We start from the raw sequence: 25,309 nt of genomic DNA, 5'->3' as shown, positions 1-25,309 counted from the left end.
CCTCTGCTTTGGCTCCACCCCTCCCTCCTGCCCTCTTCTAGCCCACCACTGGGCCCCAGAAAACCTAGCTAATTGTTCCGCTTTGGTCCTTGCTCCCTTGGGTACTGGAGGTGGCACAGACTGTGCTGATCCTTAGGCTACCCGCCCCCTTCTTAAGTCTAGGGTGCGCAAACTCAGAGCAGCAGAAGTCCAAGCCCTGGGAAATGTGGCCCAAGGCCAAGGCTGACACTGTTGTAACTCCTAGCCCCGCCCCCTGCCTGGGCCGCTGGAAAGCCGACTGCAAGCAAATTGTTGGGGGCAGAAATGGCTGTCAGCCGCCAAGGTCTCAACAGGGCTTTGCACTCCTCTTCCTGCCCAGCTTGGAAACGAACTCAGTCCGGAACCGGGGGACGCTTGAAGCCCGAGTACGATGCGGTGGTGATAGGAGCAGGTAAAGTTAAAGAAGGCAGAGCCAGAGCTCAGGGAGGGAAGGCAGCGCCCTACCCACAGGCCTTTGGGGGGAGCCTCCAGGGAGCCCCTGCTGCCCCCTCGTCTGTGGGCATAACCTAGCCAGGAGTCCCAGTGAGCAGGACTGTGATGGAGTTCCCCTGGTCTGGGAGTCAGGAGCCCTTGGTTCTGGTTCCTCCTTGGCCCTGCTGTGTGGTCTAAAACGGTTCTTGCCTTCTGGATTTAAATTTTTCTGTCTAGAGTGACCAGGGGGACTAAGTAAACTCAGGAGCTTCCCGTATCTCCTGCGAAACGAGTGCATTCCCTCAGCGAACTCCGTTGAGTTCCCTCAGAAAGCATATGGTACTTAAAGGGTTAGGAAGAAAGAACCTGGACTGCAGGCAAAAGAAATCCAGCCCCTCTCGCCCTGAGTTCTGGTACCAGCCTCAGGGCTGAGGTCATCCAAAGAGGAAAGAGAGCTGATTCCTAAAGAGAAGAGAGTGGATTTGGGGAGGGGGAGCCCCAGTCTCCCTATTGTACATCCACAGATGGTGCCCTCCCCCACCCCATGCCTTCCCTCAGACATTACACCTGTTACCGAGGTGGTTCGTCAACTTTTTGCTGACTCAGCTCAGAGCACTGACCTGCTGGGTAACTGGGTGAGGTGCAGCCTAGGGCCAGGCTGCGTTCCACACCAGGGTCTTCCTTCCACACTCCTGGGGCCTGAAGGCATTTCTTGGCCAGGCTCTGCGATGATAGCAGCTTCACATTTTCTGGGCTTCTCACACCGCTGTAAATGCTGGCCTGGTTTGACTTCTTTGTGTGTGTGCTGAGAGCCATTCTCTCCAATGTGTGCACACATGAATGTTTATTATACGCAGGCTTGTGTTAATTATCGATGCTAAAATAAAGATGTGTCTCACACAATTTTAAAAATCAAATGGACAGGGCTCTTGATTTAGAGGCCATGGTTTTCAATTGAAAACACATCAACCCAGCACCCCACACAGAGTGACTCTGGAAAAGGGCAGCAGCAAGGCCCAAGCTCAGCAAGCTCCATTCAAGGGCCATCAGCTGCTGAGCCGGCATCCCTTGAGGCCTGGGGATTAGCACATCCTGCAGCAGGAGGGGACCAGTCACTAGACAAGAGAGTCAGCCAGGACTTGGAGGTAGGATTCTGATGTTTAGATCTTTGCACTTTGTCACTTGAAGTCTGTCCGTTCATGGCCGAACTGGGACCAGTTGGCCAGGAAGCCTTTACTAGTTTTCCAAGATTGATAGTTGCCACTAATGACAAGCCAAATAGCTACCACATTTGTTGTGGTCTTGCAACCGGCTGAGTTACAATCGGACACTACTGGTTCTCCTCACTCAGCACCGCAAGGTTCCGCATTCATATGGAGACTTCATGTTGCATGCACATTACTCTCTGCCTTGCATATGAAGGCAGTCACTGGTTGTTAAATGCCTCTCTGAGGGCCACGCCAAATGAAGCCGGGAGCTGACTGCCTTGAGTTTACATATATATTCAGAGAATGGCGTCTCCAGCTGCAGGTTCAAACCAATGACAAGTATTATTTTAAACTTCCTTATAAAACGTTTCTAACATTCTTAAAATAAAACCACATAGATTATCATATATAGACTTTCCACAGGATGGGTTAATGCTAGGGCAGGGAGCTTTGGTTCTGGGAAAACATTCGTTAGTTAGCCGTATGCCAGGTCATGGGGTAAGGTACATTTATTCTTGTAAATCGTGAGCAAAAGGGCTTGAAAAATCCAGTTTCAGAGACTCCATTAATGGATGAGAAGTTGGCTCAGTGACCTCTAAAATTCTGGATGTCTCCATGTAGGAAATTTAAAACAAAATCAACTCAGCCATGGAGAAATCCATCATGGGGGTCATTGCTGTTCCCCTTCTTGTAGACGTTTGTCAGACGAAGAACTGAGAGTTTTATTGAGCCCACACTGGGTCCATGTATGTGCTGAGAGATCGCAACCATCTACTGACATCTGAAAGGCTAAGAGTGGCATCTATCACCAAAGAGAAAAATGACCGGAGGTTCCAAAGCTGCCCGACCCCCTCTGGGCCCTTTCTCCACCTGTGAATGATTCTCCAGCAACAGCTGAGCTGTCACGTGAGAGCGAGGAGCCTAGCACTGGGCGCTCAGTGTAGCTCTGATACCACTTGCAGGGAGAATTACCGGGAGCTCGTGAGCAATCAGGTTCCAACACACCCCACCTGCAGAACGGAGCCCAGCTTGTTACTGGTGCACACCCGGAAGCTCTATATTCTAACCACTTCACTTTTTAAAAATTTTGCACTATTCATTTTTCCTTGTTAGAGCACTGGGGACTGACAGAGATATTCCTGTGTGGATAAAGCCTTTGGGGGCACAACCGTGCCTGGTATGAGTCACACTTGTGTCAAACAAGCCACGTGTGACAGCAAGTGTCCCCCTGAATGGCACTCAGCTGACCAGCTCCCTCGAAGGACAGAAGTCCAGTAACTGGACTTCTCCTTAACCTTGAAACAAGGAACAGAGCTTCTTCCAGGCCAAGGTCAACAACAGAACCAGGGGCAGGCTTCCTGACTCCCCCACAGGGTGGCCCACATCCAAGTGTGGGCAGGGGAAAAGATATGCATGCCCGAGGGGTAAGAATGGGAACTCAGCATTTAAAGAACTTGCATTTAATGATACTTTTCTGTTTTGTCTCATTGCAGGGCACAATGGGCTGGTGGCTGTGAGTACCCTTGGTCCGAATGCACTGACCCCTCAGCGGGTGGCTCTCAGCAGTGAAGGGAGGGATTTTAAAAGCGAGCAGGACAAAGAAAGAAAGGGCAGTTTGTCCATGCATCTAGTGTCAGTCCAGGGCCAATTAGAGGGGACATTGTGGCTTCTTTCCTTGTCCTGTCACCAAGGCAACGGTCCCCATGGCCTGTGGGAAGGTGTAAGGCTTATGAAATGTCACAGGCATAGAGGAGCAGGTTGGAGCCTGGAGTTGGAAGGGTCTCGCACCAAGTTGGAGACAGTCTGTGCTCTCCAAGGAAGAGAGTGTTGGAAAGAACTGAAAAAGTAATAATAAGAGTTTGCTCCAGAGTGGAGGCTTATCAGCAAATGAGGACAACCTGGGAATCTCAAAGCGTATCTGTAGCCAAGCGGGGGAGGGTTCGGTATTTTGTAGACGTACAGAGATCTCCCTTTGTGCTCACACACTGCTGTGCAGTGGGCTTGCTAGGAGCCTGGGCTCATTTCCATGACCTTAGAGAAGCCTGGTTCACTGAAGTCATTCTAGGAAGGAGAAAAACATGCTTCTGTGTGCCAGGCCAGCTTCCCAACGCCAGGCTCTGCTCGTTTTTGTTCTTGATTGGAGAGGTAGATCAGGTCACTATGTTCCCTACACCTTTCCACAGCAGCTGTGGCAGCCTGAGGCCAGCTGTTAACCCTCACAGAACCTCAGTTTCCCCTCTGTAAAGTAGGGAGCACCACAGCAACTGTTCCTAGCGTGGCAGGCTAGGAACACCCACATAGCAGTCACCAAGCGAACTTCACAAAATGTAACCTATGAACATCACCATATTGCCACATTGATATCAGAGGTGCAAAGACAGACACACACACATATGCAGTTGCATACACATGCACACAAGCATACACATATGCACGCACACACACACACTGCAGGCCTCTAGGCCTAGACTAGCTTAGCTCAATATATATTTATTAATTTTCCACTAAGTACTAAAAGAAAGGTTCGTAGAAACCCCGCATCAGTCATTTACCCCTGCATAAAGTTTTGCGGCAGCTACAGCACCCCTTTACTGCATTGCCACAGATGTCAGGGCACATGCAATACAGCATATTTTAAACACTTATTAGAGAGCAGCTAAGGTAACCCTCAGCAGCCCTGTGAGGCTGGAACTGTAACCGTTAGCTCTGTCTTTACATGTGACGGAACTGGGGCACATGGATCAGCAGAAATGAGAACCTGGAGATTCTGGCCTGGTATTCTCAGCCTCACTATTCTGTCTTTGATGAGCCTGAGAGGAAGACCGGGGCTTGCTCCAGCATGGAGGAAGGAGAGGGACATCCAGGGCAGGGTAGATAGGTTGCAATGTGCGTCCCCCAGGCACCAGACCTCCCCTAAAGGAAGGGCAGTTGTCTTCAGCTAGAAAGTGGAGGGGCAGATGTAGGCGCACCAGACCTGAGGGGACATCTAGACATGGAGCCCAAAGGACGTGGTGTAGGCCCCCCAGCAGTGAGGCTCCTTGTCAGCACAAGGGGTCAAGAACGGGTCCTCTGTCCTTATAGGCCGCATACCTCCAGAGATTTGGGGTGAACACTGTGGTCTTTGAGAGGCGTCATGTGATTGGGGGCGCAGCTGTCACTGAGGAGATCATTCCAGGTGAGTCCTTGAGAAGCGGGGAGAAAGGCAGGGGTGATCGGGGGTGACTGGTTCTTCTGATTTGGTTCCAGGATTCAAGTTCTCCCGAGCATCCTATCTCCTCAGCCTCCTGAGGCCACAGATTTACACAGACCTGGAGCTGAAGGTACAGCTGCCCCTCTTGACCCGGCGGTTGGTCAGTTATTGGGGTGATTCCATCTTCCTGACCTGGGAGGGAAGCATCATACCCCATGCCCCAATGAGCACCCTCCCTGAGATCTTTCTTCTCTTCCAGACTGTCTAGCCCACACATCTCCGAGACCCACTTACCAAAACCTGGTTTTGTCTCAGGTACCCTCTGTTTTAAAAGCTTAGAAATCTCAAATAAGAAACAGGCCTCTTGTAAAACAAGGTCTGTTAGCATCAGACCGTTAGTCTGCATGGTGGCACCTGGCTGGTGCCTTGGGCAGGGACTTTGAGCTCTGTGTTGGCTCCCTCTGCTTCCTGGCATTATACTTGGTCTTCACAAAGCCCCTGCATGCAGCTTTGGGAAGCCGAGCTTTCAAAGGTGCCTATTATGTCCCCGTTAAACTCTGGCGTATCTACCACCGTTCTAGACAGCGTGAGCAGAAAACGGTATCACTGCAAGCCGAGTTCCTTTTGCACGTTCTTGGTCTCAAAGATAAAATAAAAACAGACACAGAAAGGAACTCAGAGACAGTTTATTGGAGTTAGAGGAAGCATGCCCTCAACATGGATGTCAAGGTATCAGGGGAAAGAGTTGGAAGATGAGGGATAGACAGTTATATTTTCAGTAATGTGCAAAGCAAAGGGTTATGCCAGTGAGACACCGTGTAGGCACACCAGAGAAAGAACTGGGTGCCCATGGCCTTAGCCTGGATTTTTATTGAAGGAGTATTAGGTGGTTCTCATCTCAGGCTGGCATGGGCCTTGGATGCTCTACCTTTTAAGGCCTAGCCAAGAGGGAATATGTAACCTTAATGTCATTTGGCTTAGACTTCCAGTCTGCTAAGAGTTGCTCTGGGTGGCCTAGAACTTGGAATGGACCTAAAATGGGGAAATTAAGTTTTACCCTCTCTTTACCTTTGACTTGTGTGATCAGGGAGGAATAGCGTTTTTACCATGAGTTTTAATTTTGTTGACGTTGGGCCAGGAGGGGCTGCTTGTATCTACTGCCACCCGTTCACCCTTTAGCTCTGGGGCCAGGTGAAAGCCCTAGCCGTGGCTCATCATTAACCCCGCCGTTAGTGACAGGCAGCTGAGGGCCTCCTCCTGCTGGGAGGCCAGTGCTGGGTTATTTTTAATCTAGCCATGAAAGGCTAGGATACGAAAACAAGTTATAGGCAGCTTGGAGATTTTCCATGGCACTATCTGATATCCATTTGCTGTTTAATCTTCTAGCCCCTCCCGCAGCATCCTCCCTCCCCATCCCAGAACAGGCCCATGGTGACGGCCCGAGACCTCCTGGGAGTGTAGCAGTCCAGTCTTCTTAAGGAGGTAGCTGCTTGTCCCGCTTTCATTGCATTCTGTTGTCCTTGCTTTTGGTTTGCTCTTATTTACTTGTAAAGCGGGGGCTTTCTCTTTAACGTGTGTGGCGATCCTGGCAATTCCCCTCCCTCACCTGGCTCAGATATTATAGAGTGAGTTACTGACCACCGCTGTGCCATTTGTCTCAGAGGCCTGGGGCCTCTTCTGGCTTCTGAGCTGGTTAAAAGGAATCCTGGAAGCCCTTTCCCTGCCCCTTGTTCTCTCCCGGTCTCCTGACCTTTGTCCCCTGGCATGCCTGCCCCTGCCCCCCTCCTCCTGGCAAGCACAGCCTCCTGATCTCAACCATCTCCTTCCTGAGGCTGACTTAGCTCCAGGGTGCTGGCTGGGCTGTCTCCCACGTTGGAAGAAAGAGCCTTGGAGCCTCCCCCTAGTGTACAAGTCCTGCGCCAGTGGAAAGAAGACGACACACAGCCACTGTTTACAAAGCTCTGCTCTAATAGAACCGGGGTACAAGAGTCTGGGAACTAGATGCTAACAGAAGCCCAAATGAAAAAATTATTATTTGAGAGAAAAAGGGAATGGAGGAGACATAGTATCAGAAATGGATAAAACTTAACCAAAGCTGAGATTAGGTTCAGTGTCTGCAGTCCACATCATACTATAGCCAGGGGGAAATTGTACTGTGGCAGATTTGAGGTAGGGAGCAGAGGCATCCCTGGAGGATCCTATAGGTCTCTCCCATCCACATCCTTCCACTTATGCTTCACTGGGGAAATCTGCCTACAGCAAGGCCCTCAAACCTAGCGGTTGGTAGGAATGACCTAGGTGCTGGCGGGGAAGTGGCGTGAGCCAAGGTTCTTGCTCAGAAGCTGGCTTTTAACGCTGTGAGACCCAGGAGCAGCCTTTTATATGATCCTCCAGTCTGTGAGACACAGCTGGTCCTTCCCAGTCCCTCTCCACCTGGGATGACTGAGATGCTGAGATGCGGGGTAAGCAGGGGAAGGGGATGCTTTGGGTTTTGTCACCTATGACTAACAACATTCCCTGAACAAACTCCTGGATATCCTGGAGGTGGTTTAGCATTATCTTTCTCTTCCTTCTTCCTTCTCATAACTGGACAGTCAGGAATGACAGAGGTACCATTTAGAAGCCCTAGAATCATTTGGTTATATATATGAGATCATCCATGTTCAATTAGTTACACTTGAAATAACACAGATTTCCTTGGGCTGTTTATTGACTAGTTTGTTCAATGTTCCTCTGGTGCCTGCTTTGTACCGAGCCCGGAATGAGTCTGGGGGGAGGTACAGTGAGGAGTGAGAGACACAGAAGGGGAACTTTAAGTAGAGATGCTAAGTGACAGAAAACGTAAGACAGTGTGATAGGAAGAAGCGAAGTCCCACCCTCACCTGGTGGCCAGGAACTCCTTGAAAGAATGATGTGTGAGCTAATGTTCAAATGGCAAGGCGTCACTAGTCACGTGGACTTCTGATCTGAGAGAGCTCTGGTTAGAGAACGCACAAGTAGGCAGGCCAGGGCAAGTCTGAGCAGAGAACAGGCCCTATAGCAGGAGCAGCCCAGCTACACAGGGGATGCAGGGGCGGGGGGGCCAGGCAGCTCACGCCAGGACTGCGTTTCATCCAGGCAGAAGAGTTTAGTCAGGAAGCAGAGCGAGGGATTTATAGTTTATGGAAAATTAGTTCCCTGGCCACGTGGAGATGGCATGAAGGCCCATAGGCACTGGAGGCAGCTGCTCCATGGACCACAAGATGGCACTCTGTGATGAGGGCACAGGGCTTGAGAGGAGTGGACAGCTTCTGCAGGCGGCTGACAAGATTTAGCAATATAAGAGTTGTCAGTGGCGAGGGAAAGGGAGGAGCTGAGAGTTCCTCACAGTTAAACAGCCTATCAAGTTGAGAGGAACCAAGGCAGGGGTTGGAGCGCTAGCTCAGCTCTTCAGAGCACTCTCTGCTCCTAGAGAGATCCTGCCTTCAACTCCCAGCACACGACTGTTCACCACCGACAGTAACTCCAGTTGCAGAACACTTGATGCCCTCTTCTGACCTTCTAGGCCCCTGGCACACAAGGTGCGACGCACGCGCACGCACACACACACACACTACCAGTATATGCAAAATTAAATTTTAAAAAGAGGGCTCAAGAAGTCATTCCAACCTGTAATAAAGATTTCTCACCTTTAATGCTTAAAAAAAAGCCCAGAGTTGCCCCTACCCACATTGGATTCTGCTTGTAGAATCCCGATGCCCGGGTGAGGGTGTCCACTTGAAAGTTTCTGGTTTGAGCATCTCCTGGGATGCTGATAAGGTATTCTTTTGTTTTCCTTGCTTTTGTCTTCTGAGGCACTATCTTGTCAGCAACATCCTGGCACTAGAACAATTAGTGAGTGTGCCAAAGCCATATGAGGGGCACAACAGTGGCAAAACAGGCAGTGTCCCCACCTCAAAGTATTTGTGTTCCGCTCAGAGAGATGGAGACAAATGTATGTGTTATTAACCACGTGGTGGCAAAATTAGGTTAAGGGGACAGAGAGCCTACCAGTGTGGCCGGGGCCAGGGTGGGACTTGTTGATGGGCAGTATCTGAGTAGGGTCATAAACTGAGGGACTAGGCATGGATCAGGACAAAGAAGTACCCAGAAGGTGGCCACAGTCAACCCAGATGATGGTGACACATAGTGTCTGTAGTTGCCCTGACTCGGCCACAGTCAGCCCAGCTGATGGTGACACACAGTGTCTGCAGTTGCCCTGGCTTGGCCACAATCAGCCCAGCTGATGGTGACACACAGTGTCTGTAGTTGCCCTGACTCGGCCACAGTCAGCCCAGCTGATGGTGACACACAGTGTCTGTAGTTGCCCTGACTCGGCCACAGTCAGCCCAGCTGATGGTGACACACAGTGTCTGTAGTTGCCCCGGCTCAGCCACAGTCAGTCCTATTGTTAGTGCACAGTCTGAGTTGCATGGCTCCTTGGGAGAAGTAGATGTACTCTTAGAAAGCTCTGTGCTGGTGAAACATCTGTAAATCAAGTCCAGATTCAAATGCATCAAGGGAACTTCCACTTAAAGTGACCTTGTAGCAAATTAGACTGCCGTGTAAATTTTTTAAATTATGTGAATAATTTATCCACCTTGTACATATGGCTTTTCACACAACTGTTGCTTTATTGTTTAGTTTTAAAGTTTACTTATTTATTTCTGAAGTGAGGGGAGACAGTTATAGATGAGGGTCCCAGTTCCTGGGAATCGTAGCTATGTGGTTTTAAAATACAGATCTGCCTTCTAAAGTGGCATGGGACAAATTTTTTGCCTCCTCTGAACTTCCACTGTTATGTGTGTGGAGAGGGTGACAGCGTCTCTAGAGCTGAAGCGTAGTAGTGACTTCACATCCAAGCGCCCTTTCTGACAGAGTGGGGTGCATACGGGTTACAGTATGGGGTGCAGGTGGAGGGTGCACAGCTTCATTGGTCTATCAGTAGGTGTCTGGGCAAAAGGGTTACTTATAATGTCTTTTAAAAATATAGGAACCAGGTCTGTACAACTTGGGATCAATCACAAACATCCCTAACAGATCACACAAATGGGATTGGAGATAGGACAGGAGCAGAAACATTGGATCCCTATAATGTCTGTGATTTTTGTGTTCTGCAGAAGCATGGGCTAAAGCTTCACTTCCGAAATCCCTACTCCTTCACCCCCATGCTGGAAGAGGGTACACTGAGCAAGGCACCTAGGTCCCTGCTGCTGGGCACAGACATGGCTGGAAACCAGAAGCAAATCTCTCAGTTCTCACAGAAGGATGCCCAGGTAGGGAAGGCTCTCGGGAGGAAGTGGATGGCAAGGCTGTGGGGGCTGAACAGAGTGGTGGACAGTGGTTGAGACCAGTCGACACTGGGACTCCTAGAGCCCGGTGTGTATTCATCTGGAGCTGCTGAGCAGGTGTCCTACAGGAACCCCAGGAACGCCTTATTCCTCTGCTTTCACTCAGAACCCCATGTGTTACCCATCCGAAAGCCCGTGAAAGCCCACAAGAAGAACTTAGGACAAGAAATTGTTCTTTCACTTTGACATCAATCCATGACAGCCAGAGCAGGGAAGGGTCTGTGGTGGTGTGCAGATCTGCCTCCCAACACACACCAGATGCAGAATGCGAGCCGCTTCCTGCAGACCCAGCTCAGGGCCACGTCTGCTGACTTTGTCCAGATGAGTCAGTGGGTGACGCAATGGGCCTGGTATGCAGGGTTCTGCAGCTGAGGAAATGTTCTAGAATGGCCATTCTCGTAACAGCACGGATGCCAGCTGCAGGTGTGGCGTCGAATCCTATCTCAGGGGAGGCATGTTTTATGAAGGAAACCTAGATCCATGCAATCGATGCACTTGCCTCCTGGTGTGCTAACCTAGCACTGGACAAAGCCCAGACAGTCACAGGCATGCAGCCCTTGCCCCTTTTCCCAGAGCATCCTAAGCCTGGCTGTGTTAGCTGCTACTCTTGAGGCTGTGACAAAATACAAACCAGAAGCAGCTTCAAGGAGGAAGGATTTATTTGTTTGAGAGGGAACGGTTTGTGATGGAGGGAGCAGCTCACAGCCGTGGTGGCAGGAGTGGGAGGTGCTGGTTGTTTCTTGTTGGCTGTCAGGGAGAACTCAGTGGAAACTGAGCCAGCCTGTATCCCTCAGAGCTTGCCTGTAAGCCCCCACATCCTGCACAACAGTCCCAAGTCCTCGTCTGAGCAGTGCCACCTCATCCCCACACCTGAGCCTAGGAGGGATGGAGATCATAGCAGCTGGCTAACCGTGTAACTGCCCTCCCGTAACCAGGAACATCTGATGCAGAGGGCTGAGGACCCATCTCTACTCTTGCCCAAATCCTGCTGGTATCAGACACACTGTGGACATCAGCGCAAGGCCAGGGCCCACTGCCTGTGTGCCTCCCTACTAGTGACCACACAGTGGGAGACCTGGGACATTTCCCAAGGAGCCTAAGGAGCTTATGGTTTTGTGCTTCAAAGTGGTCATTTTGCAAGCCTTGCCTAGGGAAAACCTTATTGTTTAATTATGATTTTTAAGAAGTTCTTTGCTACAGAACTTTATGTAATGCCACAATTTCCTGGATTTATCCATATGTCTAGCTGAGCCCAAAATCCAAGTCCTGGGCTAAGAATCCATAAGAAGCTCTGGTGGTGGCAACTTCCATGCCTGTTCCTGTCACCAGCCCAGGCGATGAGGGCAGAGTCCGGAACATGGCTGTGAACAGCTCTGCTGGGAGCTGCTGAGTGAGAGGATACAGGCTTCTGTGGCTGTGTGGGATGAGGCCACGTGTCAGGCTGAGAGAAGAAAGAAGTGGTCAGCATGCCGGGGGAGCATCTGCCTTCCACCCGTCACAAAGGACATGGAGCTTCTAAATGGTGTTCTTACAGGGCCTGTACCTGTACCCTCAGACACTTGACAGTTTAGGTGGCGGGTGTTGGCCCACACTAGCCCTTGGCCCTGGTGGCTGTTCTAATGCACAGGATGTTCTGCCTTTCGCGTGTGACCTATACACCTGGAAGTGAAAGAGCCGAGCTGAGCCACAGCTAGGGATGTGGCCCGAGGAGCCATCGGGACTCCATTGTGGGGTGTGGCGGTCATATGAAAGTATGGACTGCTAACCTGAAGCTCTGTTGCAGGCCTTTCCCAGGTACGAGGAGTTCATGAAACGCTTGGTTCTGGCCATTGACCCCCTGTTGGATGCGATCCCAGTGGACACAGCAGCCTTCCAGCAGGGCTCCCTGCTACAGGGACTCAGGGCACTGTCCACCCTGAGGCCCCTGCTGAAGGCAGGTAAGTCCGAAATACAGGAATCAGGGTGTGGAAAGTGACCTTCATGGGAGCAAGCCCACTTTCTGAAGGCCTAGAAGCTTGAAGCTCCAGGACAGCCACCTGTGTGAGGGTTACAGCTCCGAGGAGAAAGGTATTCTGGCCGTCAGGAGCCAAGGAATACCACAAGGTCACACCGCATAACAAACCTCACATAAGAAATTTATTGGGAGAGACACAAGAAGGTGGATGTCTCTGCTCAGGCGAGAAGCAGCAAAGATTTATGGGGAGGCAGGCTTTGTATAGGGTTTCTTGGTGGGTGGACTTCCTGGAATTGGGATTTTGTGGCCTGATCCTGGGCTTTTTTTTCTGTAGGGCAAAGCTTGGCCGCCTGAGTTTTGAGTGGCTGGACACAGGGTATAGTCAGCTAATAAACCACAGACCACAGAGGCTGTCAGAAACTCCCCCCAAAATTTCAAATTCCCCAACCTTAAAAACAGGGCCCAAGACAAAGGGTTGTGTTTGCTTAGAAGGGTGACCCCAAGGCTCCAAAAGAGGAGAACATGAAGGAAGAAATTCCAGAGTACACAGTTACTTTGTGTTGCTCTGATGAAATGCCATGACCAAATGACTTAGGAAGGAAGTGTTTATTTTAGCTTAAGGTTTCAGAGGGTTAGAGTCCATAATGGCAAAGACAGCATAGCAGCGGGTGGCTGGAGCAGGAAGCTGGCAGATCACATCCTGTAGAACATGCAGAACCAGAGAGTGTGAACTGCAAGGAAGGAGGGACTATAAATTCCTAAGCCCCGCCCCTAGTGACGTACTTCCTCCAGTAAGGCTCCACCTCATAAAGGTTCCATAACCTCCCCTAATAGTGCCAACAACTGGGAACAAGTGTTCAAATACATGAGCCTAGAGGGGGAAATATTCAAACCTCTTCATGGGAACACCAGTACCAGGGTGCACGTTGGCACTGGCCATGTGTGATGGGCAATAAGACACTGGTCCCTCTGGGACTCTTTAAGAAATGTACTTTATAGGAGGTATGTCAGTCCTTGACCGTGTCCAAGAGAAGGAAGGGGCCTTGTCTCCCCCACTCCCAGTCAGGGGTTCCCTCTTGAGACAGTGGGCTGTGCATCCACAGATGAACTGAGGTGGTGCCGAAGGAGCCACGCATCTATGGATGAACTGGCAGACGAGCCCCGAGAAGAGAGGAAAGACGCATCTCACAGAGGTCTTCGCTTAATGCTGTAGGAATTCCCATGTGTGATGCAGATCAAAGCAGGAAGTTCATTGCCACAGCCACAGCTAGAACATGATGTAAGAGCCAAGAGAATTTGAAGGGTTGCCTCCAAATGAGAAAGAATACTAAATTTAGACCAAACATAATGAAAGGTCTGCGTCCAATTAGGGAGTTCTGCCGTGGGTCCGCGATAGAAGCTTGATCAAGGAGTCTTGCTGTTCTTCTCTGCCACCCTTTGGGCACACAGACAAATCCCCATATCCTAGGAAAATGAGGAATCAGTTAGCTATGGTCACAAGAAAAAGAAACCCCACAAAACTCCTTTGGCTTCTAAAAATCAACATTTATTTCCCAAGGGTCTTTGTAGTTCAGCTGATCCCAGCAGGCTCAGTTGGGCTGGTCTGTTCTCATACGCACGTCTATGGCTGAGGGCAGCCAGCGGTGCCAGCTGTGTCTCTCATCCTGTGTGCGGACGCAGCACGCTACGCTGGGCATGTACTTCCTTCAACGATGGAGATGCACAGGGGGCAAATCTCTGTGACACATTTGTAAATTTTCCATTGGCTGGTGAGCCCGTGGGTGAGCCCTGAGTACAGAGTAGTCAGCCAGCCGCACTGGGTGGTTATCACTGACTTCATACAGCAGAGAGTCTGGATTTGGAGGGAGCAAGTGGACTTTGTCATCGACACCAAAACTAAGCTCCTTTTCAGACTGCCAGTCCTAGGAGCTTCATGCACTGACCATTCATACGATAACTATTTATTAAGCAACTACTTTTGCCAGTGGCTAAGATAATGCAAAGGGGCCACAATGGCCAGAATTTTGTCCTGCTGCTAAAACGTAAGTGGTGCCCACGAAATTACAGGTCTTTTCCTATTTCATTTTACCTTTACAGTAGCATATGAAACATGTCTCCCATCTCAGAGAAATAGGCTCAGAGCTGAAGATAGTTAAAAGGGGCCCAAAGCCTTGTAAGGGGTGAAAAGCACACACTGCCCTTGAATGTCATGCTGTCTCCAAGTCTCTGCCTCTCCCTGTTCTTTCTTTCCAGGTAATGGGAAAGTCTCCTCAAGGCCTGTCTCACTTGATCTTTATACTTCTCTTTCAGGACGCACCCTGGGAGCCCAGCTCCCCCAGTACTACCAGGTCCTCACAGCCCCCATTTCCAAGGTGAGTGTGGCCAGATGATGGCCCAGGAACCTCTCCTGCCACCCAGGCCCTTGAGCCTTTCTGTGGCTTTGCTCTCCAGGTGTTGGACCTATGGTTTGAGTCTGAGCCTCTAAAGGCTACGCTGGCAACAGATGCTGTGATTGGAGCCATGACAAGTCCCCACACTCCAGGGAGTGGGTGAGTAGGTGATGGGCAGGGGGAGAGGGGGAGCTGCTAGAGGGGAACATACTTCCTAATGAGAGGAAGCTCACAGATCACCATTTTCTGAGCTCAGCTAGTGTATCAGGCGTGAAGCTCGGCATATCATGCATGTTGAATGGACTCTCAAAGTCACATCTGGAAACTGGAGGTCGGAGAAGTGTTCTGCCCAAAGTCACAAAGCTAGTAAGAGGCAGAGCTGGCTTCTAGAACTTGCTGTCTGAACCCGAGAATTCCTTCTTAGCTACTCTTCTCCATGCATCTCCAAGAAAAGCCTCTTCCTGCTATCAGCATCTTCTGTCCCCATCTTGCTCTCTCTCCCTCCTTCTCCCCTTCTCTTCCTCTTCCTCCTGTCCCTCCTCTCCCTCCTTCTCTATCCTCTTCTCTCTCTTCTTTCCCCCTCCCTCCTCCTCCCCTTCTCTTCCTCTCCCTCCTCCTCTCCCTTCTCTTCCTGCTCCTTCTGTCCCTCCTCCTTTCCCTCCTCCTTTCCCTCCTTCCTCCCATCCATGCCTCTCCTGTGCTGCATACTCACCCAGCTTCCTCCCAGGGATGAGAAGATGCCCAGGCTCTGTGAGCAATGTGCCTAGAGCCCAATTGGAGAGTGGCAGTCAGACACAGTGAGGGCTGTGATTGTGGTTGGAACTCCTAAGACACAGCTAGAGTTGTCAGTAAGACTTATCTCCCCAGGATGAAAGTGCCGCCCCCCCCCCCCCCCCCAGGAAGTGACTTTTCAACAGAGGTCAAGTCAATCCTGAGTTCCCCAGGAGAAGCATCAGCAGCGTGGCAGCTTTTGCTGCACTCTGCCAAGCTCTTGACTAACCAGCCAGTGTGGATCAGGGGCCTCCCAGCCTCTTCTCTCGGGTCTTAGGGAAGCTGAGCCACTGGCCAGCTCGAGAAACGTGCTTTTGAGAAATCCATTGCTTCACTTAACTCCTGATGAGCACCTGCCTGGGCTGGGTGCTGGAGACACAGTAGTCAAGGAACCAGAAATCCTCCCAAAAGAGAGACCTGGAGCCAGCAGAGACCATGAATTGTGGAGTGTGTTCTGATATGGGTCAGCAGGGAAAACTGCCCTGCTGTAAAAAAGACACAAAGCAGGGATTGGTTGATCTGAAACAAAGGGAAGAGAAAGGGCTGGCTGGAAAAAAGATGGAAGGAAGAGGCTCCAGGCTGGAGTGGCATGGACAAGTGCTCCATTCCTGCCATCAAAGGGACTTGGCCTAGGAGGGGTGTGCAGTGTAAGGCACCCTGGTAGGACCAGGCTGACACCAGGACGGAGCCATGGACACCACCTGATGAGACTGGCCTTCCCCCCTCAGGCAACACTGCAGCAAAGGCTGTGAAAGATTGACAGGAGCACCTGACTCTGGGACCAGGGCACAAGGGGTGGCCTCCAGGGAAGCAAGTGCTGGGGAGTGCTAGTGACCCTGGTCTACCTGTGTCTGGAGGAGAGAGGCATCCCAGCACTCAGTCGACACATGGTCAAGGATGACACCAGGGGTTCTGCTGGAACCTGAAAGTGTCCTTCACTTGGCTGGGAAGCTGAAAAGGAGCAGCTCAGAGAATGGTGAAGGTGCTGGGTGTAACATACATGCCGGACATGTGCCCACAAAGATGCCCACAGGAGGTAGGCACAGGCAGGTGCCTGAAGTGATGATTGCAGCACATGGAGCCTGGGTCCTGTGTCACATACATGCATAGGGAGAGAGTGTGGCATGAGATGGCAGGGCATTGAGCTCAGGGAAGGGGCTAGCTTGGGAAGAAGGCGCCACAGGTCCAGTACAGAAAAGGGTCATTGGCGTCTGAATCTGAGACGGGCTTCCACCTCAGCCCCGTGCTCTGTGCTCTGTGCTCTGCCCTCAGGTATGTGCTGTTGCATCACGTGATGGGTAGCCTGGAGGGGATGCAGGGCGCCTGGGGCTATGTCCAGGGTGGCATGGGTGCCCTCTCCGATGCCATTGCAAGTTCAGCTACTGCGCACGGAGCCAGTATCTTTACGGAAAAGGTGTGGATCCCATTCCCCAACCCTCACTATTGGCCTGGCTGCGGCCTAGAGCAGTCTCAGGTTTAGAGAGATCCGGAATTACTGATGAACAAGGGAAGCCCAGAATCTGAGCTCTACACCTCTGAGGGCCGGTGGCAGCCGACAGTTGTCAGATGTCTCTAGGCCCAGTATTCTGGCAAACCCTTCAAGTGCACCAGTCATGAAACCATGCGTGAACTGTGCTCCATGGTGGGTGGGTTGCATCAATGTTCCCCAGGAAACCCCTTTGGTTTGGGGCATGGGTTTGTGATGAGAAAAATCGGATGCCTACGAGCTGCACCCCCCCCCCCCCAACCTGGGCTTCCTTCTGGGGGTTTTGGGGTCTCTTGCTGGAACTCCAGACTGTGGCTAAGGTGCAGGTGAACAGTGAAGGCAATGTTCAAGGAGTCGTACTGCAGGATGGCCAGGAGGTCAGGAGCAGAGTCGTCTTATCCTGCGCATCACCACAGATCACCTTCTTGGAGCTGACGCCACAGGTGAGGTGGGTCAGGGTAGAGGTCAAATATCTGCCAGAAAGGAATACTTGGAACATGGGGTAGGGAGCCCAGATTACATCAGGGTGGGAGATCCGAGGACTAAGCCTCCTGCTCTGAGAAAGTCGGCAGCCTCACGAGCGAGAAGACCTAGACTGCACAGCCTGCAGCAGGCCGCGCTAGTGCCAGAGCCCAGGTCTGGCCTTACCATTCTTAAGACTTGTCTACTACCTAGACTTGGATTCCCCCACCCCTCGCTGTCTCTGATTTTACCATCTGCAAGTGATCTATTGCAACATCAGTGCTGGAAATGGAGGTTTGGGAGGTTTTGTTTTGTTTTGAGCACCGTCGTAAAACTTCTGGGCAGGTATGACCTTAGCTCATAGACAGAGAAATTGGTTGATCTTGACTAAGTTGCTGCTGCGGCTCTGCCGGTCTTGACTGGACTCAGTTCTGTGACTGGGAAGAACTGGATGGCTGTGGTTGGTTCAGATTCTGTGACCTCTGGGGCACAGGAGCACCAGCATGTTCTCCAGCCTGGCAGAAGGCGACAGCAGGCAAGCTCCAGATTGTTTGATTTGGATCCATCTTATTCACTGACACTGGCTAAATCTCCCAGCCTGTCTAGGAGGTCATGTGTTAGTGGGGCAGAGGTGGGGGATAGTGTGGAGAAACGTGGAAAGGGGCTTGCACCCAGGAAAGGCTCGGGACGTCAGAACATTGCAATTGGTCATACCTTCCCTGTCCCCAAAAGATAAGGTGTGTGTGAGCGCACAGTCTCATCCATGTGTGGTCCTGCCCTTGGGGACAAAGCATGACTGTCTCTGAATATGTCCATTCAGAAGTCAACAACTCTCAATGCATATTGTTAAGGCAATTCTGCAGCAGCAAGAGCTATGGCTGGCAGAATAAGATGCATAGAGATGTCTATCCTTGTCCCAAGCAGGGCGTGGTAAGAGCTGCTCGCAGTCAGGACAGTGAGCCAAGTGTAGGAAGACATGTTTAGCCTGGTGGGGGGAGAAACAGAGGGACTTGGGGGGGGTGAGCACAGGAAGACATGCTTAGCCTGGTGGGGGGAGAAACAGGAGGACGGGGGGTGATGAGCAGAGGAAGACATGCTTAGCCTGGTGGGGGGGGGGGAGAAACAGGGACGGGGGAGGTGATGAGGGGGACTGGGGAGGTGATAAGGGGACTCTGGGAGGTTCTCATAGAACAGGTGGTTTGGGGCTGAGTTCTGAAGGAAGAAGAGGATCTCTTTAGGCAGAGGTTGAAGGACTGACCGTCCCAGTAGCTTCTCTGGGCCTTGGCTACTCCAGGCCTTTCATAGAGCTCTCTCCTTCCAGGAGTGGCTTCCCAAGGCCTTTGTGAAGAGGATCTCCCAGCTGGACACACAGTCTCCGGTTACCAAGATCAACGGTAAGAGATGGCTGATTGCATCTGCCTTTGACACCATCTGCGTGGGAATCTCTAAGTCAGGGAAACCCAGCCACACTGTCCTCTCCCTGCCTGACCCCCAGCTTGTCACCAGCTTATCCTACTTTGACTTTTGGCCCATTACCTGGACAAGCAGGTTGTCACTACAGAGGGAAGACCCTGCAAGGCTGGGGACCTAACCTGACCTTTTGGCCCCTCAGTGGCTGTGGACAGGTTGCCAAACTTCCACGCGGCCCCCAATGTCCCCAGGGACCAGATAGAGCCATATCATCAGTGCTCCATCCACCTGAACTGTGAAGACACCCTTCTCCTCCACCAGGCCTTCGAAGATGCCAAGGGTGGCCTGCCTTCCCAAAGGTAGGTGAGACGTATGCCCCTGCGTGTTCTGAGGCAGGGGCTTGGCCTCTTCTCCCTGGCACTAAACCTTCAATGCCCCTGGATAAATCTGTCAAAGTCTCTTCATGTTCTAAGAACTCAAAAGTATCTCAGACAAGAAATCTGGACATCGGAACAGTGGCGATGAAGAGCGGGGCATTTCGGGGGTCCCAGGTTAGTGGGGGGACAGTCCCCAGGAGAGCAGCACCCAAACTGAGAAGAGGAACTACTTTCTAGGCGAGAGAAGGGAGTTCTCAGGTACAGTGAAGATTCGGCAGAAGACATGCTCACTTAGGCGCTAATGCATATCAGAGGAGCCCCTTCACCCACGCTCCTAAAAGCACCCCCACCCCAGCTGTGTCTCCATCCTTTAGTGCAGATGGCTAGCAGGCCTCTTTGGGCCTACTCCCTTCATCCTCTGTACTGGTCAACAGACACGTTCTGGGATCCTACTCAGTGCCAGGCTCCACACCGGACAGGTTGTGGGGCCTGGAATGGAAAGCAGACACAAGTTTATGATAAGCCTGGTGCGTGAGGACTCTCAGCGTGGCAGCTGGAGAGATGGCTCAGAGGTTAAGAGCATTGACAGCTGTTCCAGAGGTCCTGAGTTCAATTCCCAGCAACCACATGGTGGCTCACAACCATCTGTAACGAGGTCTGGTGCCCTCTTCTGGCCTGCAGGGACACATGCAGGCAGAACACTGTCTACAGAATAAATTTAAAAAACTCACAACATAAGATGAAAGAGAGATGCTAGGCTGCCCTGTGACACCTACTCCTTGTTGGCTCAGACCCAGAGCAGAAAGAGGTGTAGAGCTCAGAGATGTAAAGCTCAGATTCCGGGCTTCCCTTGTTCCTCAGTGCTGGCCTCTGTGGCTACAAAACAACATCCAATGACAACAAGCACTAAGGGAAAAAGGGTGGGGTGGGGTGGGGGGGGGTCTGCTTTTTAAAGAAAGCCTCTCTGATGCTGTGACACTTGAGCAGTAAGGAAGCAAGGCAGGTCATGTGAGTATCTGAGGAACACCTAGAGAAGAGCAAGCGCAAAAGCCCCAGAGCAGGGACGTGCTTCTGCATTGGGAATGTAGAGACAAGGCCTTAGTGGAGAATGCAGAGCCACAGCGGCTGGCCAGGCACACTCTGCTCAAGGAAAGCCTTCCCACCAAAGTGCACAAAAAGAGAGGAAGCCTGTTGCACTCGGTTCCCGGATGTAGACTGTGAGGACCACAGGACAGGGAATGCGACCTGGGTGGACCCAGTAGAAGTGATGGGCAGAGTCCAAGTACTGGGCGTGCTTTAAGGGTAAAGTGGGTGAAGTTTGCCATTGGACAGGAAGTGGTGTGTGAGAGAGGAACCACTGGACAATCATGAGACCGGAAGAGGCTTCTGGGAGGCTTGAGAGGATGTTAGGCAGCCAGACCAGAGAGGCTGGCAGATACCTGAGGTTCGACGTGCAGCTGAAGGATGCCAGCCTGAGAAAGGGCATCTCCCATGACCTTCAAAGATGCCGTGCGGTCTTGGAATGGTTCCAGCACCCCCAAGCCCATGGTTACCAAAACTGCGACACTCAGGTCCCTTCTGTAAAATGGCGAACCTGTGTTTAATCTTCTCACATCCTCCTGTAGCTCATCAGTCATCTCTAGAGGACTTAAAAATGCCTGTGTGGGTGCTGGGTAAATGGCCGCCATGCGATGTTATTTATGGAATGATGCCAAGGGGAAAGTCAGCGCGTTCCGTGAGGCACAGTCTTCACTTTCTCTGTAGTATTTCCAATCTGTGGTTGGAGAATGCACAGAGCACCCAGGCACGGAGGCCCAAAGCTATCTAGAGATCCGAGGGACTTATGCTTCAGGTAGAAAAGGTGATAGGCTGGCCAGGGGTGCCATACTGTGATGGTTCGGTAGGTCTAGATGCTCTGCTTTGGCCTATTCCAGATAAGGTTCCTGGGCCAGGGAGGGAGGGACAAGCTTGGCTGGACCCTGGCCACCTGGAGCATCTGCTGACTTGGGTCTGACTCCTCCATGGATCTCACTATCTTGATCCTGGTAGTAGTTGAGTTGGGGAGCCCAGATTAGAACACAGGTCTATGGAGAAGGAAGACAAAACCCAGCCACCTGGGCCAGGTGAGAAAAAACCGCAGCCCTGGAATCTGGGACATCACAGAGGTGGTCTGGACTGTGCCAACCACCGTGGTCTCACAGTGATAATCAGCCCAGGTCGGTGGTCTCTGAGGGCCTTCACTTTGTCTCATGTCACCTCAGAGTGGCCCTGAGCTCTTCTCAGTCCTGACCCTCTCTGTTCCCGCCCTATCGCAGGCCTATGATTGAACTCTGCATCCCTTCATCACTGGACCCCACCCTGGCTCCGCCCGGCTGCCATGTGATCTCCCTCTTTACTCAATACACACCCTACACCTTGGCAGGAGGCAAGACCTGGGATGAGCAGGAGAAAAACACCTATGCAGACAAAGGTAAGGAATGCAACACAGGTTGTTCTGCAGGGTGATAGCTGGCCGTGGGGTCCAATGGGCACGCCCCCCCCCCCCCACAACCTCATCCAGGCTAAATTCTGCAGGTGCTGTCCACGGGAAAATATGTGCCCAAGGTGACCTTATATCGACATGGTGAATGTTGGCTGTGATTAGGCACTAGGTTAAGAAAGTCAAAAGGATGGGATCCCAGGCCAGAAAGATGACTAGGCAGGTCAAGGCCATGGACAACCCTAATAACCAGAGCCTGGTAATCTACCATTCGGTGGAGGGAGAAAACCAGCTCCCCAAAGTTAGTAGTTATCTGACCTATACATACACACACACACACACTGGACCACACACATATGCACACTCAATAATACATAGCAGTTTTTAGAAAGCAGAAGACTCTGCTCCTACGCTCCAGTTCCTCAGAGTCCAGTGGGGGAGACTAACTAGGGAACAGGTCACCATGGTCCATTGTGCTTTGTGAACCCAAAGGAGGTAGCTAGGAGCCAGAATGGGGAAGGCACTCAAGGGAAGAAACATTTCAGTGTTCAATGAATGGGGGTTGGTCCAAGTGCTAAGAATGTTCGAGCAAAAGAAACAGCTTGGGCAAAGCAATGAGAAGAAAAATTCTTCACGCGGTAACAGTAGCCTTGTGCTTGGGTCAGGGTAAGAAATTAGAGTGTGAGGCTCAGTCAACTGGCTATGGGCCCGTTGATAAAGCATATGTTTCTGGACCATTTTTCATAGTGTTTGTTTTTTATTTGCTGGTATATAATTTGCATAGGATAAAATAAACCCATGACTCATAATTTAATAGATTTTAGTAAATTCATGAGCCACCCAACCTTATTGTCCGCTCTTCTTCCCAATGCTTTCCCTGGGTACCACAGTGTTTGACTGCATTGAGGCCTATGCCCCCGGCTTCAAGAGTTCTGTGTTGGCCAGAGATATCCTCACTCCACCGGATCTAGAGAGAATCTTCGGGCTTCCTGGAGGGGTGAGTGGACTTCCTCCTTTTCATCTTCCTACCTGCCTTCCTAACTGGCTCCTTTGGGCTTTATCTAGACTTCATTAGGATGTGCTAGAGCCCATGGCTGAGTGGGGACAGAAGACACAGACACACAGGTGACATTTGAGGTCACCAGGCCTGCAGCACTTCTACCCCAACTTCCCCATCAGCCTCTTCTAAAGAAAGCTCCCTCCCTCCCTAAGGAAACGGGTTCTTGTAGTGAGCTTTACTTCCCAGATAAAGGAGATGGTAGGCCAGAAGCTAGGAGCCTAGCTAGGAGCCTGGGAGCCTCTGATGAGCCAAAGAGTTCCGTGAGGAACGAGGGAGCCCCGTGAGGAGTCTGGAGTTCGATGAGGAGGCAGCTCCAACCCCACAGCCACAGCAGCTGCTAAGCCTGAGAAAGCTAGAGTGAGCTGAGTGGTGTGACACACATCAGTGGGAAACCCAGCGTGGATGCCAACATGTTAGTTCTGTCACATTGATTATGTACCAAGATGATCAGATTTGGGGCCTACTAGATAAATAAAATACATTATTGCCATAAATGTCGCCAGTTTGCCTCTTACTTTTAAAATGTGGCTCCTAGCAAATCTAAAACTGCACACATGGCTTTGGTCATTCTTGGTTTCTGCTTTGACGGCACTGGTCCAGACAGAAGACAAAATGCCAGGCAGTGGGAGAGAGAGGGACTTTACAGGCTGTATGGCTCATCAGTGTGAGGCAGGGATGGGTGAGAACTGGCAACAGTCTGCTCCGGAGGGTGGACATGACATGAGGGTTGAACCAGAGGCTAAGGACAGGAGGGTAGTGTGTGGTCATGAAGGCAGGATGGATTGAGAGGGGTAGGGTTGGGGAGGAAGTGGTTCACATTGGGGACCAGATGAGGAGACGGCAAGAACAGCCCGTGGTGACATCTAGCAGATGGATACCCACTGCCTTTCTAGGACAGTCTGGCCCAAAGGAGCAGAACCGGGTCCCACTGTGCCACATCTGCTGCAGACAGTGATGCCTATGGAACAGGTGTAGGGGTGGGGTACTCAAGGCCAGGCGGAGATGGTGGCTATCCAAAGACCCATGCCTCATCAGGAGCCTGTGCCAACAGAGCAAGTCCATCTTCCAATAGACTCGGGGGATCATGGTCTATAGCAAACTCTCAGGATGCTCCCTATGCTCTATAGAGGCCCCTACTCTTCTCTCTTCCCAATAAAGCACCGTGGGAGCTTCGTCCGTAGACCAGGATAAGCCCCTCTCCTCTCTCCCCCTCAGTTAAGAACCCAGGGAAATATTCAGAAGCAGGAAGAACTGGGTTAGAGAATAGAGGGAGGAAGAGCCAGCCAGGATGGCAAAGCCCATAGCACTCCTATGCGAACAACTGTAGCCCTGCCTCCACAGAACATATTTCATGGCGCCATGTCTCTGGACCAGCTCTACTTTGCCCGTCCAGTGCCCCAACACTCTGGCTACAGATGCCCTGTCCAGGGCCTGTACCTCTGTGGAAGTGGGGCCCACCCTGGTGAGTAACCTACTTCCTGTGTGGGCTGCAAGGGTTTATGGGGCGAGGGAGGTAGTAAGCTTGCAGACAGGAGGATGTGGGAAGCACACAACAGTATCTCTGCCAGGCTGCCACAACCCTCAGCTTTTGGTCCACACCTCCTCCCACCTAGGTGTAGGGACACGCTCTGCTGGAGGTAGAGGAAACTCCTCCAGGGGTTGAGGGAGACTCACATTCCTTAATTCCTCACTCATATTTGAGACCAGGAAGGATCTAATGTGTCTCTACTTAGAAAGTCTTTGCTGTGCCAACTCCAAGCCTACCTGACTTCACTAAAACTGTCATCTCCTGGTGACACCCTCTCTGAGCTGTGGCCGAGGTCTCCCATGAAGTGCTATGTCCTCTGTCTAACCCCTCACCCCCGATTCTTACACTACAGCTTTCCGTGTTACACTGCTAAGTGCCTCCCTGTAGTCTGGCAGACTGAGGAACAGGAGGTCAATGTGGCCACAGCCTGTCCTTCCCCAGCTGTGTGTGGCGGCTGCAGGGAGCCCAGACAGTGTGGTGGTTGTTCTAGTTGTGGCTGCTCTCTGAGCACCACCCTGTCCCTTTCTGGGGGGTTTCTGAAAGGGGTTTTGGTTCCAGGAGGAGGCGTCATGGGAGCAGCTGGACGGAATGCGGCCCACACGGTCTTTAGGGACCTCAAGGGCCTGTGATGCTGGATCAGCTCTGACCCCGGGAGAAAAGTTTGCCTTGCACTGTTGAGCCGCCTATCAGGCCACCTGTCCAAGATGCCCTGTTAAAAGGATACCACGGGAGGCGACTATGTTAACAAAGTGCCATCGTCTCTGAATCGGGCCCAAGTCACATTGAGTTCCCAGGCCTGGACTATCTGAGCGTGTCTTATTAAAAACAGTGTTTTGTACAGAGACTGTTTGTATTGCTTTTCTGTATGACTACAGGGGGAGGAACTTGGCGTACCAGTTGGACACAGTCCATTTAAGGAATGGAAGAACTCGGTCCAACTGTCCCCTTGTCAATGAGATTCCCACGACAAACTGATTGGAGGGCTGGCCTGCCAGGGCCCAGTCAACGACTGTCATATTCTTGTCACTATAAGAACAAATTCACAGCCCCAGTGACAAGGTCACCCACATGAGGGACCTGCGCAAAGCTTTGCCTCTCAAGGCATCAAAACCTCTGGTCGGCAGACAGCTCGCGAGAAGCTGTGTGGGAACCCCTTCCTGATACCAGAGCGCTCC

General features: G+C 51.5%; 1 protein-coding gene across 1 annotated transcript; it reads left to right on the top strand.

The window, feature by feature from the left end:
* Window positions 1-95: 95 nt before the first annotated feature.
* On the top strand, window positions 96-24,978 carry Pyroxd2 (pyridine nucleotide-disulphide oxidoreductase domain 2). The gene is made up of 16 exons (XM_038332547.1): window positions 96-430; window positions 3,152-3,171; window positions 4,740-4,833; window positions 4,905-4,978; window positions 9,987-10,142; window positions 12,001-12,154; window positions 14,482-14,543; window positions 14,623-14,720; window positions 16,605-16,746; window positions 17,127-17,261; window positions 18,602-18,674; window positions 18,893-19,049; window positions 21,383-21,537; window positions 22,437-22,543; window positions 23,948-24,068; window positions 24,693-24,978. The coding sequence occupies exons 1-16, from the start codon at window positions 304-306 to the stop codon at window positions 24,761-24,763; spliced, it is 1,746 nt and encodes a 581-aa protein (XP_038188475.1). The 5' UTR covers window positions 96-303; the 3' UTR covers window positions 24,764-24,978.
* The last annotated feature ends 331 nt before the right edge of the window (window positions 24,979-25,309 follow it).

The sequence above is a fragment of the Arvicola amphibius genome, chromosome 1, assembly GCF_903992535.2.
Source record: "Arvicola amphibius chromosome 1, mArvAmp1.2, whole genome shotgun sequence".
NCBI lineage: Eukaryota > Metazoa > Chordata > Mammalia > Rodentia > Cricetidae > Arvicola > Arvicola amphibius.
The sequence above is the reverse complement of the archived record's forward strand: the minus strand, read 5'-3'. Positions and strand labels throughout refer to the sequence as shown.